Genomic DNA, 17,786 nt, shown 5'->3' with positions numbered 1-17,786 from the left:
GGGTCCACTCAGAAGTAGATCCGGCCCTGTAAACAGCCATAAAGTTTGTAGAATCAAATGATTTTTTTAATGTATTTTGGTTGCTAGTTTCTAACAGTGTGATGTGGGAGAGGTTCCGCTTATTTCCTGCTTTCTTTTTTCAAAATATCTCCTCTTTATTTCCCTGTTTTAATCACATTTTATTTTTTTAATTGCTTTAATTTACTTTCTTCTTACATTGTCTTTCCCTCCCTTATTTATTAATAAATGATTTCCCTTATCTTTATTACTTCTTATTTCCCCTTTAACTTTTCATAATTCTAACATTGACTCTTGTAATTCTTGGATACAACAATAGAAGAGAAATGCACATTGTGTAATAAGTCTAATTGTTTATCTGTGGTTGATGTGTGGAGGAAGTGAGGCCGGAGTGTCTGCGGGCTGTGGGCGGTGCGCAGCTTCAGTCCGGCGGCTCGTCCTCACTCAGTCAGTCGGTGTGGAGGAGAGCGGACAGAGCGGAGCGGCGCACCGGGACCCGGGATCTGTACTACACACACACACACACACACACACACACACGCACAGCAGCGGATCAGCATGGAGCTGTGAGGGCTGCGGGACCTGTTCCCCGAACATCGCTGTTTGATTTGTTTCTTTATCGCATCTTTTTTAACCCAACATGGAGACCACAGGCTGCTGGCTGCTCCTCGCTGCACACTTCATCCTCCTCTGCCAACAAGGTAAGACGCGCTATCACTCAGGGTTTGTCCTCACATGACACAGAATCCCTTCAACCTTCTCATATGTTTAGATTGAAGCAACACCGAGTGGTTTTCAACCTGCCTTGCCAAGTTCCAGGTGTCTGCGCAGGTGACATCTCTGTCCTAAACAAACCAAAGAAGTCCTCGTGCAGTGTTGTGTTTGTGTTAGAATCTGAAATATATTCGCTCTGTTTGATTCCCACAACTGAACCTGCGGTGCGTAACGCGTTGTGCGTCTTTGGAAACATTTACGGAAACGAGTCCAAATGTGTTTGTTTTGAACAAAGGCAACATATATTCCCTCTCATGTGAGAGACGTCGCTCGTGTTGTCTGTTGGTAATCAGCGTCACTGCTGTGGGATCGCAGATTAAAACGTCTGAGAGGCGCAGGGCGTCACATATCAGCTCCAAACCGGAGCTGTCAAGCATGAAAAGAGAAGTTTGGACACGGTAGTCTGACTGGCTTATTAAGGGTGTCAGAGGCTCCATATCGGGCAACAACAACAGCAGTAATCCTATAATGCTTCTCAGGAACAGATACTATCGCTACAAACAAACTCTAAAGTAATACATGTTTGTTTTATTTACCATGATGGAGCGTTTTATAAAACTGTTATGGTGGTTTAGGAGAGAAAGAAATACATGGAGGTCTTCATATCTCTGTAGGAAGAGTAATATGAGGTCGTTGTTAGAAGTTATTGTGACTGTAACGTCATTTAAAAGCAGGAAGAGACTTGTTTTTGGAGACTTGTGTGTCTTGTTTCTTGTGTAATTGTGTGACTGTCCCAACCTGGCTGTTTGCACAAATGAAGGGATGCAGGTTTTAAAAAATAACATACTGGGAAACATCCGGGAGCTTCAGTTCAGCAGGTGTTTATTCACTGTTTACTATCTGAGATGTGGTGATGATATGTCAGACGGACTGTGTTGGAAGTGCTGATATGATAAATGTGTTTCAGGCTCAATGATAAAATTGAAGCTTTGAGATATATAACAAACTTTTAATTCGACAAAAAGAATACAAAGTAAAACAAATACAAAACATATCTAATTGCGATTATTTTTGAGTGTTTATTGGAATTGCGATATGATTCACGATATTGGAGGGAATTAACATTTTAGCATCATTAATCTCGTTATCATTAAAAAATGATATTAAAAGGATCTTTGTGTGATTCTGACTGAGGATCTGAACTATTTGTCTGTAGTATGATGTGTAGGCCCCTGCTGTACCACCACACTTCATTCAGGAGGATGTTTGACGGATCTGCAGAACTGAGTTCCTCCACAAAGAATCCTGCAAAAGCTTCAACATCTTTAAATCTCGTGTTTACCAGAGATGTGTTCATAGGTTCCTTGGACTAATCTACTAAATAAAGAGGGGACAGCCTTCGTGGGCAGAACCTTGTTTGTCTGTTTTCCTGCACTGATGTATATTTTGCTTTACTCAAGTCTGCACGTTTTTAAGTACCTGAGAAATGTTGATGATGCGTCTGCAGCTTTGCCTTCTGTCTTCTCTTGTTACACTTGTGCATTTTTCCATCACGGGACCGAAGAGTAGAGCCGATACGATCGCTTGTAAATACAACGCAGGACGTCTTTAAAGGGGCTTTAATTTAGATCACTCGAGGTTGATTTGTGGAGCGTTCTAGTGACTTTCAGCTCATTGTTTATCGGTCCGGAACCACAACTTTGCTGTGGTGAACATAGTGGAGCATTTAACAGCTAAAAAGACGGATATTTTTTGGAGGTGGAGACCAAACACAGAGATAAAAGAGAGAATATTGGACATGCATTCACCACGTGAACTCAAAGCCTCCTGATGAATCATCATGTTGCTCTGTAGCTTCTGGGCTTTTGCCAACAAGTTCAACATATCAATTTAAAAGGTGATAATATGTCAGAGCTGTGTTCACAACGTTTTTTGAGCGTCCAAAAACAAATCAACTCTTGCAGGTTTGAACTAGAAACGGCTCTCGGAGAGCGAAGACCTCCGCCATGGTGAATGGTGCATTCGCTTGCTCCTCAGATGGGGCTCTTCGGTTTGTGAGCTTTAAGTCCTAATGTATAAACGATAAACATAATATACAACACGGACGCTACAAAGAAGATGTGTTGTATTTTATTGCTCAGAGCATTGAAACAAAATGGCGTTCACGTGAATAATCCCAGTCGGGAACTAATTGTTGCGATAATTCCGACGTTAGATTAATGCAGCCTAAATGTTCTATCTCGCAATGTTAACGTAAACTAATTTGTGTATCCGCCCCGTGATTCAGAGCCGCTCCCCAGGTTCTTCCTTGGTCCCTGCTTCACCCTTACACCAAGTTTTGTTAAAATCAGACCTGTAGTTTGTCCGTAATCCTTCTGACAAACGGTTTAAATGAGGAGGAGATGAACGAATGAGCTCCTAATTTACTTTATCAATTAGTTGCATCAGTGGATTTTGGCACCTGAATGTGTAAGAATGCAACAACAAATCAGAAGCTGACATGTTAAAGAATATTTCAGTGAGGATTAAGATTTATAGGCGATAATCATAGATACCTGAATGTTTCTCCCTACAAGCTTCATTTGGGCTGTTCTTGAGCTTTTGATCATATCACATGGTATTCACAATACAGTTGTAGTTGTATCCAAGCACTTTACAGGCCTCTTGTCCATGTTGGCTTAAAGTTTAAGTTCAAAGTTGGTTCTTGAAGTCGTCAGTGATGTGTTTGCAGATGGAGGATTTGATTCGGTGACAGATTCGTTTCCTTTCCTTAAGTAGCTTTAAAGTAGAAAATGTTATTTTCTCCACAATGTATCGTACATTAGTGCTGCACGATATATCGTTTCAGCATCGCCATCGCAATGTGCGCAACAGTCACATCGCAGGACGTGTAATGTCAAGTAAGGCAAAAAAACATGTCATGCTACAATGTTTTTGCTGCTTGATACAAAAGGAAAACAATTTCCACAATTTATCTTCGAGAAAAGTCTAAAAGAACATAATTTACTCCGATTTTAAGGCTTTTTGGATACACAAAGTGTGTTTCTAGCGAGTGACGTTCAGGCTCTGCAGGCTCAGCGAACCACCGATCACAATCACTCTTCATCAATTCATCAAACAACCAGAGCAGCTAGTCGTCGACCACAACCTGAAAGTGAACGAGGAACACCGAAAAGAAAGATTTGGTTGCAAAACGAAACACAACATCAGTTGTATAAAAATTTCGGCTTTAGGAACCTTTTCGTCATCGTGTGAAGATTCCCGTATTTTTTCATATCGCAGAAATAAATTATATCGTAATGTCAGTATTTCCAATATGGTGCATTATATCCTGTATCAGCTTTCATGAGGCAGCACTGGGGGAAATATTCAAACACAGGATTGTTTCTTTCTGCAGTCGCTTGTAACATCACAACAAACATATATATATATATATATATATATATATTCTAGAAGTCTTGTGAATTATATAAAAACACATTTCCCCAAAATCCAGCCTGACATTCACGGTCTCTTTTATTTCCAGGCGAATTGAACACACATTTCTGTCTGTTTGGTAAGACTTTGTAATTACGGACCCACCGGTGCGTCCTGCGTGGTCGAAGAGGTTTAAGAAGTCAGTGGAGATGAATCGGGGTTTGTCTCCATAAGCCTGAACACAGGAAGGGTTTTCCAGCTCCTTATCCTTCGGTTTACCCTCGAACGGGACAGTTGCAGCGTGCCAGAGAGGACACTGATCTGCTTGGTTGAATCTTTTCGGGGGTGAGACTTGAAACAAAGATTAGGGGGAAAGAAGCTGGTCAGAGCCAGTTTTAGCTGAAGAGATGTGAAACCTTTTGTGCCCGGGCCAGTGAGCCTGGATCTGTGCTGGACGGTTCGGTACCTGCAGAAAGCCTCCGGGCTCCTTCACGCCTCCTCCCTTTTCATTTGGGGATGTTTTTTTGTTTTTTTAAATGAAGCTTTGCTGAAATGTCGTGGCACAAAGGAGGTGCCAGCTCACAGAGGAGGCAGCGCAGGAATAGTGGAAGAAAAGACACATGCGGAGAAAACTCGGCACCATCTGTCCTCCCAAAAGATATTTGTGAATGGGCAGTGCCAGCCGTGCCCTGCGCTCCGCCTGCGCTCATGGAGTCTCCGGGCCTCTTGTTGTCTAACAGGGAGTCTGCTGACAGATGGCCGTCACAGTCAGGCAGTCTGTCAATCAAACACATGCAGGGGGCGGCTGTTGATGTGATGCCCACCACCACAGACACCCGGCATGCCAACCCGAGCCAAATATGACTCACGGTATTTATGGTCCGTCCGTAATCTTCCCATTTGTTCAAGTCTGTCTAAAAAACGTACAATTTAAAAAAGAAGGTACAATTATGGATTATTGGAAAGTGTAAGATAACCATTCGACTATCTTCATCCAACGTTTCGTACGGTAAGAAAGGTTATTCCTCATTTTCCGTGCGTTCTCCTACGAATGTCTATCGACATGTGTCAATTGTCACCAGTTACTTGCATAGTCTTTTCAACATAAACTTCTGTCTTCGTAGGAAACAACTTGGTTAGGTTCAGGAAGAGATTGTGGTTTGGGTTAAAATGACTACGGAAGTCACGTGAATCTTTGGTTTCACATCGGACACAAACGACGGTCTCTTTGGTGAAAGTCCGGTGTTTTTGGACTTCCCTTTAGAGTGCACCAAAAGAAAACAAAGACTTCACTTTCAAATTGTCCCTCTCCTCCTTCATGTCTGCCAAACTCAGGTTACCTTGTGAGGCAGCTGTAATATGACGAGATCACGCGGCAATCACGAGAACACGCGTAGCTACGGCGCTAGAAACGGTATTGCAGAATCTCTACCGGTGGACACATATTTACCGTTGCACGTTGTGTAATATGCAATAGTGATAATGACGCGGAAGGGTTCGTCTGGTGCATCTCATACGGACGCTCAGCGGTGCCTTGTGCGTCGGTATCAAGACGGCGTCAGCCCCCGCACAAGCGTTGTGTTTGTCGTCTCCAGGTGACACCAGGTCGTCTCACCTTGCTTCAGTGATGTAGACGTGAACTCTGAGGTGTGTCAGTACACGATGATGTCACACTGTTGGGTGTGGTTACAGGTACAAAGAAAGAAAACTTGTGATTCCATCCAACAGCGATGGTGAAACAGACTTTCATTTTAATTGCAGGAAACAATTATTTTGCTTTTCAGGAGGCTGTTAGTTCTCTTTAAAGTGAACACATCGCTGGACAAGGGTTCTGGCATTAGTCAAGTCAATCTTAGTTCTGTAGTTTATCACAAACAATATGGACAATCACGATGACAAAATGATAGATACAGACGTCCAGCACAGAGGGTTTGTGGGGACAAGTATTCAAAGAAAGTTGAGGAGAAAAGAGTTTTAAGTTTGGATTTAAAGGCCTGAACTGAGTCAGACTGTCTGCTGTCCAAAGGGAAGTTACTCCACAGGGGGAATCTGAATTCAGAGTAAGCAGAAGATGATTTACGGCGTCGGTAAGAGTCGTTTCGGTGCAGGTTCTGAAAGCAGATTGAAAAGTAGGGAAGATTATTTTTCATTATTGACGAATCTAACGATTATTTTCTAGATGAATCGTTTGGTCTAGAAAATGTGAGAAAATAGTGAAACATGTCCCAGTTTCTGTGATGTCTGTAAATGTCTTGTGTTGTCAGTCCAAACATAAAGATATTCACTTTAACATGATATAAAACAGAGAAAAGCAGGAAATCTGCACATCTGAGGCTGGAAACTTCTCAGTGATGTCAGATCGACTAATCGTCGACCGGCTCAACAAAGATTTCTGTTAATCATAAGAGCAGAAAGTTGTTTTTAACCACAGCAGTCTTAAAGCTGGTGCAATATGGAACAATATTCAGCACTGTATGTCCATTGTAGAATTAAGTATTAAACGAAATAAAGCTGAGAGTAAATGTGGTTTTCAATAAAAACTGTTGGAGGAAACTCGATGAATTGCGTTTTGACATCATGCTGATCCAGTTGAACTGTAGTTTGAGATTTAAATAGTGTATAACACTCATTTAGATTCTGTTTGATGAATCCATCTTCTCTCTCTCTCTCTCGGTCCCTTTTCTCTCCTTCGTGTTATCCCTCCGGACGTCCCTCGCTGCCCCACTGCCTTCAGCTGTGGCAGTGGGGGTATTTGATGACCAGATTAGTGGGTATTAGGCTCAACGGCATTCACTCAGGCATAAACAGGGGCCACCGGTTTGAATCCTCCCAAGTCGCCCCTCTTTTTCTTTCCACTGGCCCTGAATGGAGGCCGGGGTTACGTGGGGAAACAACCAGCCGAGTCCTCGGCGGAGGTCAGCCGAGGAGGCCCGTCCATCCCGCGCCGCCTCCTCTGGCCCGGCCCGGTGAATTATGCTGTCAGAGGGGAGATTTGTTTTGTAACAGTACGAAAGAGGGCAACTACAGAAAGAAGGGAGGTGTAAGAGGACAGATTGAGGAGGGGGGGTGGGGGTGATGGTGCAGAGCAACAGAGAAAAGAAGAGGGTGAGGGGTGGTTTCGAGCGGGGTGAGGGGGTGGGGGGAATGGAGGGTGGGGTGGCATTTAAGCGTGACGCATGATGGCAGCGCGATTTGTCCCAGTGGCGACGGCGACAGTGAGGAGGAGAAGACGCTGTCACACTGTGAAGCTGGAGCAGAAGTGTGGGAGCGCAGTGTGTTAGGGTGAGGGGGGGGGGTACACACACACACACACGCGCACACACACACACACACACACATTCTTCCTCCGTCACCTCGAGGTTGGAGGCCTCACAGAGCGATGGAGTGCAGGTTAAGCAGCACTCCTGCCTTCATTAGTCTTCGTTAACACCCCCAGCCTTGTTAGCCCCCCCCCCTCCCTCCCCGCTGCCCCCCCCCTCCTCACTTTGTGTCTCCCATCAGTTTTCTCAGGCCTCATTCCCCTCACGCACGATAAAAAAACATTCTAACAAGTAGTTCGGTCTCAGATTTAGCGTGTGTGTGTGTGTGTGTGTGTGTGTGTGTGTGTGTGAGTGTGTGTGTGTGTGTGTGAGTGTGTGAGTGTGTGTGTGTGTGTGTGTGTGTGAGTGTGTGTGTGTGTGTGTGTGTGAGTGTGTGAGTGTGTGAGTGTGTGAGTGTGTGAGTGTGTGAGTGTGTGAGTGTGTGTGTGTGTGTGTGTGTGTGTGTGTGGCTGGGGATTGTTTGGAACAATAATTAAATGATAAATATCTTCCTTTGAGAAAATACAAACATGTATTTCTAAAGTTTTTTTTAAACACAAGCAGCCGTACAGCAACTTTAAATAAAGTCTAAAAGTGACAAAATAACACGATTATAACTCTGGTCACTATAAACACTGCAGCACTGAAATAAACAGTCTGCAAGTCCCATGAACCCAAACACCAAGACTCACATTAGTTTACTAGTTGAAAGTGTGTTTAGGGTGGAGACACCTGTCCTGACTCACAGTGTTATTCTTCCAGATTTGGAGGAATACTTAATCTTCTGTAACACATGATTTTCTACTTATTGTCTCGGTTTGTGGCTTTACAGGTCAGTGAGTCTCTAGGACTTTATTTCCAGCCACAGGTTAAATAATCCCAAATCTGTTTGACTTCTATGGCGGCAACATTCAATCAAAAGGAAATGTTCTGGACGTATTCAGTGCGTCGTGTTCGGTATGTTTTGTTTCTTAAAAGAAGGTTCTGATAGTTTGAACAGCAGATTGTAAAGATGGAAGACTTTGCAGATCTTTCTCACCCTTCACTCTCCTTCTGCTTTAACTTCTCTGTGCTGCTGCACATCTTCCCTCACCCTGTTGTCCCACATTTCCCCCTTTTAGAGTCTCCTGCCTTCATCCTTCTCCTGTCTGCCCCCCCTTCCTCTTCCTCCTCCCCTCCCTTAACGTTTTTTAATCCTCCTCCTCCTCATTTGTCTCCTCTTTCGTTTCTGGGCGGATGAGGGGTGTCGAGGGTGGTTTTTATTTTTTCTTAGCCAACCATCTTGTCTCTGCTGGTGTCCGCCTGGTGCTCTGCCCCCCCCCCCCCTCCCCCCCTCCTTGGTGGCCAGCGCCGCTCTGGACGCTGTAATGGATGACGGGGCAGATCCGGGTGGCCCACAGTGCCTCTGAAAGGGGGGGGGGGGGCAATCACACCAGGGTCCATTGCAGCGGAGAACAAGTGGAGCCCCGTAGAGTAGCTGGTGGAGAGCCATTTGATTTGTCCTTCACTCTTCAGCTGCCTGCGAGTGTGTGGTCCCTCTTCCATTCCTGGATGTTCGTTGGCCCTCCTCTCAAACCGCAGAATGTGAAATCCCAAAATGTGACGCAGAAAAAGGCAGACGATAAAAGGCCTGCGTGGAGGACGCTCAAAGTCCTCTTCAGTGAGAAAGACCGATTCTCCTTGTTCTCCTCCATTCACTGCTGGAGGGGATCCAAGCAGGTGAATGCGGAGACGCTTTAGGCAGATGTTGGCGTGCACAAAGGGATTCGATGGGCCTCAACAAGGCTTTTCAAGTATTTACAGAACATTTACATTTACATTTCAGGCATTAGTCTGATCCTCTTATCCAGATCAGACTCCATTGAGTGCACCAGGAGAATGAGATTAGATTCCTCGATCGCTGACATTACAAGCTAACAGTAGCAGGGGGTCGAGCCGTACGGCACCGTGCCGGGACTCCGGAGTCTCCAAAGAAGCGAGAGAAGAAGAGAAAAGAGACTCAGATGTGTTGGGTTGCTGCGACAATGTAAGAGGCTGGACTAACAAGTACATCTCACACAGTATGAGTGGCTTTTCAGGTCACTTGGGGAAATAAAAACAAACATATATTTACACATCCTGGAGACGCAACGCAGCATCGACACGTTGGAGTTTGTGTTCACCTGATGAATGTTTCGCTCTTTTAGCTCCGTTTTTGGTCTCCACCTCTCCTGAGATGAGTTTTCCTTCAATCTAAACAATTTATTGATTTATTTTTGTAAGATATTGAGTAACCATCAATATCAAAACCACAATGCACACGTAGGTTAACGATTAATAACATAAATAATTATAAATGCACTGTTTTCTACCATCAATCATTTTTGATGCATTCGATCCTGAAGAAAATGATCAAACTGGAAGGTTTGTTTACCGCCAAGTATTAAGTCCAAAATGTAATCTATATGTTCACCAGGTATCATAAAAACAAATGTTCATTCACCCTTTAAAGTAGTGAAGCTTTCCGTTTAGATGATCTGATATATTAATCTGCACTACAGACGGGGACGCTTCTTTAATCCACTGGAGAAAACTGCAAATAAAACAAGTTGATAACATCGGAGGAGTCCTCACAGGGGAAGTACGTTTATAGTCATTTGTGATTATATGTAAAGAAACTGGGGACCAAGTATTCAGGTGCATCAGGTCTGAAGGTAAACACCTGAAGACTGCAGCAGTCGGGGAACATGTTTCCCCCAGAGACTCTCAGTAAATCTGTCCTCCTCCTGGTCCGACTGGTTCTGCACACGACTGCTCCTCAGGTTGTGTTGACTCACCTGAGCTGTCGCACAAAGATTTGGGAGGAAAAAAGCAGCTGCACTTCACCCATGAGGCTCGTCTGCAGGCGTGTGAAAGGTGTGAAAGGTTAATCCTGTTAGTCGGTGAAGTGCCAGAAGATCTCAGCAGTTAAATATAAGTGGAAGCAGATATGAAGTTTACTTATTGTCACAATGCAGCTGAAATTTGGGGTGAATCCAAAGCGGATAGCTGCCAGATGTGCTGTGTTTCTGTTGTCTACAGACATGTGACTGTTGCTCCACTCTTGATATGATAAGTGGCCAATTTATTTACTTATAGAAAAATGCAGTTTAAAGCTCCAGTCGTCGTCTCCAGAGGATAAACTACACAACACAACGGTCCGATCAAACAGCACTGCTGATGTTCTTACTCTCAAATTCAATATATATATATATATATACAGCCTGTATATTTTTATATAAGTATAATATAATGTGGGGAGCAGGAATGATATTGTATGTGTTCAAGAGGAAGATGACGTCCTGGTGATGACAACAAAGGGAGTATTTTCAGGAGTGCTGCTGCGTACAGAAGGTGAACTTTGACCCCCGAAGTCACTGCACAGACGTGTGTGACCCCACAGCCCACATTCAGCATGGCCTCGGCAGGGAAGTGCTGCTCAAACACACCTCAATCTGTGTCTGTCCAGTTGCATTGTGGGTCATTTAGGCGCCATGTTTGAGAAGGAAGAAGTGGAATAAAAACGACGATGTCTCTGGCTCTGCTGCTGATCAGTTTTTAAAAAGTGTCCATCGTGAGCCTGAGAGTTCTTATAAAATATTAAGGATCCAACACCCAGTTTCCAAAGACTAATTGTGAGTTGAGCTGCCCTGGTGCGCTCACTGTAACGCTCTGCACACGCAGCAGACGGATGTTTCCACCTCTCTGCATGTTACTGGCTGGTTAACTGGTTCAGTAGCCCAGGGTGGGTGAATGTTGGGGGGGGGGGGGGGGGCAGCTGCTGGTGGAGGAGGTGAACCGCAGGAGGTCAGCACTAACTAGCTCCAACCAAACTTCTGCATCTGGACCCCCAGGAGCTGATTTAGAGACGATATCTTTAGGGACAAAGTACAGTAACAATTCACCTCAATACAAATACATTCAGACAAATGATATCATAAGATATCATAACTTCTAAAAGATTTTACTTTAGACAATAAGTCCTCTTTGTTTTACACCCCCCCCCCACCTTCTCCGAACACGGACTTTCACGTGATTATAATCGTATTTGTGATGTGTAAAAAAAGAATGTAATCTCGATAAATTCTCTGTCTGGGAACTACGAGGATCCCGGGCTCCACTAACTGTTAAACACAATAACCTGGAAGAGAGAAAAGATGTTTTATAAAAAGTGTTTTCTGGTGATGATGAGGAGGAAACATCTGCCATCATTAGTTTACATTACCAACGCGGAGAAATCCAGCAGAAGTGTGTCAAGGTTAAAGGAGGACAAAGAATCCATTACTTCCTCTGTGCCCCCCCCCCCCCCCCCCCCCGCTGCTAATTTCAATTAGGTCATTTCTCAAAATAGTCATGCATCCCTAAGGCTCCGTCACAAAATGTCCGCCTGTTAATGAGCTGGCGATAGTGCTGATGATGTTCGCAGCACGGAGGATTCACGCAGGTGAAAAAAGCAATTAGTGTGTTTGGCTGCAGACCTGCGGCGTCTGCAGGGCGACTCCAGCTGCGATTCCAGCTGCGACCTGCAGACGGCGTGGCGCTGACATCATCTGCAGGTCTGCGGAGGAGGCGGGACATCCTGCTGAGGGACACAGAGGACAGGTGAAGGGTTGCCTCCACAAAGTGCTCCGGTTTTGCTCTTCATGAGACGCTTTGAGATGCAATTTGTTCTTGTTTTAGATGCTATTAGACGACAAATTACAAAATAGTTTTTATTCTATAAACGGATATATGCTTACGAATGCAGAATCTCTACGCAGCGGGACACGAGTTTGGTATCGAAAGCATTCTGATTGTAGTCCATTTGTAGTCCGAGTAGTATTGAACAATTATATTTGAGCAGTTCTTGGTCGCAGGTAAACAGTGTGAGCTAAAAAGGCGCAACGCAGATTTAGCTTTTTAAAAAAATCATATTTTGATATGTGTTAGATGAGATGGGACACTTTAACTCCTCTGATGTGTCGACATGTTTACTGCCAGAGATGTTGACTCGACAATGTCTTCAAAATCCCGAGAGAGAGAGAGAGAGAGAGAGAGAGAGAGAGAGAGAGAGAGAGAGAGAGAGAGAGAGAGAGAGAGAGAGAGAGAGAGAGAGAGGAGAGAGAGGAGAGGAGAGAGAGAGAGGAGAGAGGAGAGAGAGAGAGAGAGAGAGAGAGAGAGAGAGAGAGAGAGAGAGAGAGAGAGAGAGAGAGAGAGAGAGAGAGAGAGAGAGAGAGAGAGAGAGAGAGAGAGAGAGAGAGACACATGTTTTTTTCGGGAAGAGACAAAAGTTCTTCTAATATAACAAGAAGCAAAAGTAAGAAAGTTCTTCAGCTTGACAAAAGCGAAACATTTAAAACTTTTCTGCATGTTTTTCGTTCTATTTTCACTCATTTTGAAGCTGTTTTTGTAAAATCACTTAGAACCACAAACATTATTCACAGGTTATTTATACTGCTGTTAAAACAGGCATCACTTTACAATTTGAGCTCGGACTGCCAGTATGTGTGGATTTGCTCGGTGTTTAATGACTGTTTTCCCCAGCTGGCAGCTTAGAAATCCTGCATGACTTGAATGCAGCATTAGCTCTAAAATGTGCTCGATAAATAATCTTTTAACGAGATGCATGTTCTCACAGACATCGTTAAGAGCAATAAGAACAGGCGTAAATCAATTTGTAAAAAGTTTATAATATGAGTAATAAACCTTTTACACACACACACACACACACACACACACACACACACACACACACACACACACACACACACACACACACACACACACACACTTCCTCTCTCATTGTCTTTGCTGTGGGATACAGCGTTGGCTCTCTGCTTCGTCCATTCAGCTCCAGTGTTTAATTAAGTCGTTTTTCTGTTAGCAAAGCTTTTCTCTGGGCCTCTGACAAACTGTTCCGTCACCGTGTGTACGATTAGATTAGAAACACGTCTGCTGGAACCAAAAACAGCTCCGCTTGGAACAGACGCTTCATAGATTTGTGAGAAATCTGGGTGAAGAAAGAAACTCGCTGGTGATCAGGTATTCAGGATAGTAACCTGTAGAGACTCGCAGGCCATTGAAAGGAACATTTCACCCCTGAAATGATCATTTGTTTGATCGACCGTGTTGCCTTGAATTCTTGAAGGAAACTTTGTTTTTCTAACGTGCTTCCACAGTGAATGAAGAATCCAAAAACTGAGAAAAGTCTTGATGAATTGAGGTAAATGGAGCCGCGATTAGCAACGTCAAACGTTTACAAACTCTCACACAACTCGTGCAGTTTAATAAAAGTCTCAATATCCAAATAATGTTTTTTAAAAGACAAAAGGTAGGGTAGCAAAACTATGACTTTGCTCGCCCTTATTGAATTATGAGGATGCACCGAAACAAACATATATTAAAGTCTTCATGGGATTTTTTGAACCCTAGATTTGAACCGTGCTGCCAATTCTTCCCAGTGGCCACTTGTGGTATTGCAATGACAATTGCAGTCGACTCTCAGAAAAGAGAAATAGCTTCTCACAGGACACCTCCACCTGCAGCCAATGTTAATGTTTAAACTCATATGTGTGAAACCTTCAAAGAGCCATGTGTGCTGACATTTCCTGGGTCACATACGAAGAAGCTGCTGCCGGGATCCAATCCTGTGAAGTTTCTGTAAACACAAGGCAACCTGGACGTCATTTTGTTTACATATTACCTCGATGGCTTCTATAGGGAAAGTTGTGAATGCCACAGGGATGTGATTTATGAGAACTTCAGACCATCAGCCCCCCAACATACACACCGCTGCTTTGTTCTCTGATTGATGCCAACATGAGCCACATGCCACGCACATTTAGCGCCTCCAAATGTTTATTTCTTTTTCATTTGTTGCCGTGCAAAGACGTACCAAATCATTATTTACGTTCTGCTCTACAGCAACTCATGAGACATGAGGCTGAAGCTAAAATAAACAAAGTGACTCGGAGATGGTTGTGTTGGAGTCGTACCTTTCTCAGTGTCCCTTTAGATCCTGCTCTTCCTGTAAACAAGTCGCTGTGAGTGGGAGCTCTTTGTTTAAACATCCCCGTCGCTCTCTGACTGTTTGGAGCCGCTGGCTGTGGAGGTGACGGCCGGGCAGGCGAACAGAGAGGCGGCTTGAAGGGTTCGGCTGCAGGGTTTGTTGGAGATTGATGCAGCAGCAGCAGAGGCTGGCACACGGTGAACAGTGGGCAGGTACCCAGCAGACATTTAGAAGTTGAATAGGTGTTGATGGGACCGGCTGCGTCAGCGCTGAGAACCGATGTCAATACAACAAAGAGTGAAAGTTGAGACGACATCTGCAGTCGCCCAGAGTTGTTTTCGTGAAATCTGGACCTGAACATTTGTCTTTTGATTTATTTTTCTGACTTTCCAAAGCTGAGTTTCAATTAGTTTGTACAGTTCCTGCCGACTGTACTCTGTAATACTGCGTCATAAACGTCCTTTCACTGAAACATTAAAGTGTTCACATGCAGCCCTACGAGCGGCTCTGTTGGTCAACCTCTTTGGTCTAAACTGAAATATCAGAACAAATATTTAATGGATTAATGTGAAATGTTGTACAGACATTCATTGTCCCCAGAGGATAAATACCTCTGACTTTAGTGAGCCTTTGACGTTTCCTTCAGCCCCACCATGAGGTTGACGTTTGGGAAACATCTCAGCAGCTATTGGATGGATGGCCATAAGATTTAGTTCATTCACGTCGTCCTCAGGAACTTCCCATCAGCCTTAACTTTACATAATGCTAATTAGCTAATCTTAGCATGCTAATGCTAAGCTAAAATGGTGAACATGGAGCAGCGAGCATGTCTAATCTTTCTATTTTATTTTTTTCTATGACTCAATTGACTTAAAATAGACCTGGGTGTGAAAATAAACATGTATTGTTTCATTGAAGGTTAGGATTGTGTGTTTCTGTTTGTTGTGTATTTATAAGAAGAGTTATGGTTTATGTTCATTAGGTGCCAAACCACCCCAAACCCCCCACCTGAGATCCAGCTTTGGACCTGTTAGTTAAAGTGCTCCAGAATATATAACTTCTACATGTGAAGGGAAATAGATTTAATCTGCCACCATTGCGATGCAAATACTAAAAGCAGAAGTGCACCCCAACACCTGGAAACAAGTGCTAATGTGTAAACTTTCCCTTTGAATGGGAATATCATCTTCCTGTGAGGCAGGAAGAGGACTCACGTGGACAACATGGATGTACAGGTTGTTTTACAGAAAATATAACTCTGACATCAACATATTTCTTCGATCTGACATGACAGACATAACTACTCCGCTGATTTGTGAGAGCAGGAGATAAACCCGGCTTCTTGTTCAGCTGAAGGCACACGCGATAAAAAAGAACATGGTGGCTGCAGAGTGTTTGGCTGCGGCCCAGAGAGGCTGCTGATGGAAACTGTAGACGAGCGGATCCATTATTCATCCGCGCTCCCCTCGGGACAGATCATTTGTTTCTGACTACAGATACAGGTCACGCATGAGTGCATGAACACACACACACGCACTCACACACTCAGCTGTCAGAGAGCTGTTCAGTCTTATCACAGTTTGCAGTGAAGCTGCTGTTGGAAGATGTTAACATTTTAAACCATGACAACACATACACACACACACACACACACACACACAGAAGTGAGTGTGTTGACAACCTGTGAGATTCACAACATCAAGCCTATAAAGTGTTTAATGATTTTATTTTATGATGTAATGATTTTTAGAAGGTGAACAAACGATAAACGAACCCCCGAAGCATCTCAAACTAGAACCTCCTCCAAGGCTCAGATGCTCCATTTCCCGAGTTTGGTGTGTTCATGAGCTTCCCTTCGTAAAAAGATGTTGAGGCAACAAACCTACTTAATTACAGACATCAATAAAAGAAGTCAGCGTTGACTTTTGATTTCACACGGGACAGGAACAGCTGACTCCACCGTTAAAATCCAGTGTTTGACGTAAAAACAAATGTAATGCGGGACAAAATATGTTTCCTGTTGTTGGCTGGAACATCTTACGGTTCTGTTTTGAATAAGTCGACTGCAGCTGATACAAAACTACTTTGTGTGAAGTGTCTCTGAGTTCATGTGGAGAAAGAAATGAAATGCCTTTTTTCAGTTTTCTTAAAATCAAAGTTGAGGAAAAAGATATTGAGGTCCAGATGTCACCAAACAGCAGCTCTGGTCGACTGCAGACGGATCATGCAAAGCATAGGTCTTTTTTGCACATTCACATCCTCCCCACCCCCCGTCGCACAGAACTCCGACAGCATCCCCCCCCCCCTCCCTGCTCCATGCTACACCAGTTTGGGGGTCCTTGGCCTGAAAGAAGACCCCTGATGCAAAGGATCTGCCTCATTTAAACCTACAGAAATATTTTAGTTGCGGCTCTGAAAACATCTCACTCGTGTGCAACTTTTCTACTTTTCAAAAGATAAGAAAGATGTTTGTACTCAACACTACCTCATGTGGTTTTATTCCTGCAGCACTGGGTCGTTTCAGTTGAGCTCCCAGTCTGTTTTCATGCCTTCATTCCTGGCGTGCACATGTGAAATCATCCTCAGCCGCTTCTTTCATGTTTCATCCTTTTAAGGCCTCAGCCTGTAGATAATCCACCAGCTTTTGTTCTTTGCCATTTATAGTTAAAAGGGAAAGATGAGAGCGGATCGATGAGGAGAACTTCAACCCCGAGGCGTCTGTTGGGCTGATGAGTTTACTGTTCCACAGCTTCTCCCCTGTGTTAACGCTCCCAGCAGCAGTTTGGAGGGATTCTTTTAGGTAGAACTGACTTTTCATTTGTGTAACGCCTGCAGCGCTGTGACGAGGCACTTTGATTTCCTGTTGGTGGTCTCACAGTGGATCTCTGAGTTTCTGCTGTGTGTAAATCCAGCAGGAGCACTTTGATGAATCACTGTTCCGTCTTAGACTCACGAAGGTCAAACTATGTTTTCTCCACCAATGCAGAATCAAAACGCTGTTATTTGTGCTCCACTTGAATCCAAAAGGTTTTTTATCTCCACAAAAGAAAAACGAGAATCGAGAGCCAGAACTACGGCGATAGTGAAATTATAAAACCTTTGATTTGATGGCTTATTAATCATCTTTGTCACAGATCTGCACAATATGTTTATCTCGCAGGGGAAACAAAACATGTCAAGTTGAACTAGTGAGTTTAATAAATAGTCGTTCTGGCCAAACGTGTTGTTACTGCGTTTATCCTTCGTAGGGCAGATTGAAGGTCCTAAAAAGTGAAACTAAAACAGCACTTGGAGCGCGCAGACCTCTTCCTAGGCCAAACGCTCGATCTTAA

The 17,786-nt window shown here is 43.8% G+C and overlaps 1 protein-coding gene across 5 annotated transcripts in view; it reads left to right on the top strand.

Annotated features, from left to right (window-relative positions):
- Nucleotides 1-466: 466 nt before the first annotated feature.
- ptprz1a (protein tyrosine phosphatase receptor type Z1a) overlaps nucleotides 467-17,786 on the top strand; it is an 89,250-nt gene continuing 71,930 nt past the window's right edge. Inside the window, exon 1 of one of the 5 annotated variants that reach the window (XM_029433019.1) lies at nucleotides 467-719. In XM_029433019.1, the coding sequence (XP_029288879.1) occupies nucleotides 659-719 (61 nt within the window). In that variant the 5' untranslated portion in view covers nucleotides 467-658. The remainder of the gene's footprint in view (nucleotides 720-17,786) is intronic. The other 4 variants (XM_029433018.1, XM_029433020.1, XM_029433023.1 and 1 more) reach the window with 4 other exon arrangements.

Source organism: Cottoperca gobio, chromosome 6 (genome assembly GCF_900634415.1).
Source record: "Cottoperca gobio chromosome 6, fCotGob3.1, whole genome shotgun sequence".
Classification (NCBI taxonomy): domain Eukaryota; kingdom Metazoa; phylum Chordata; class Actinopteri; order Perciformes; family Bovichtidae; genus Cottoperca; species Cottoperca gobio.
This window is presented reverse-complemented; position numbering and strand designations above follow the sequence as displayed.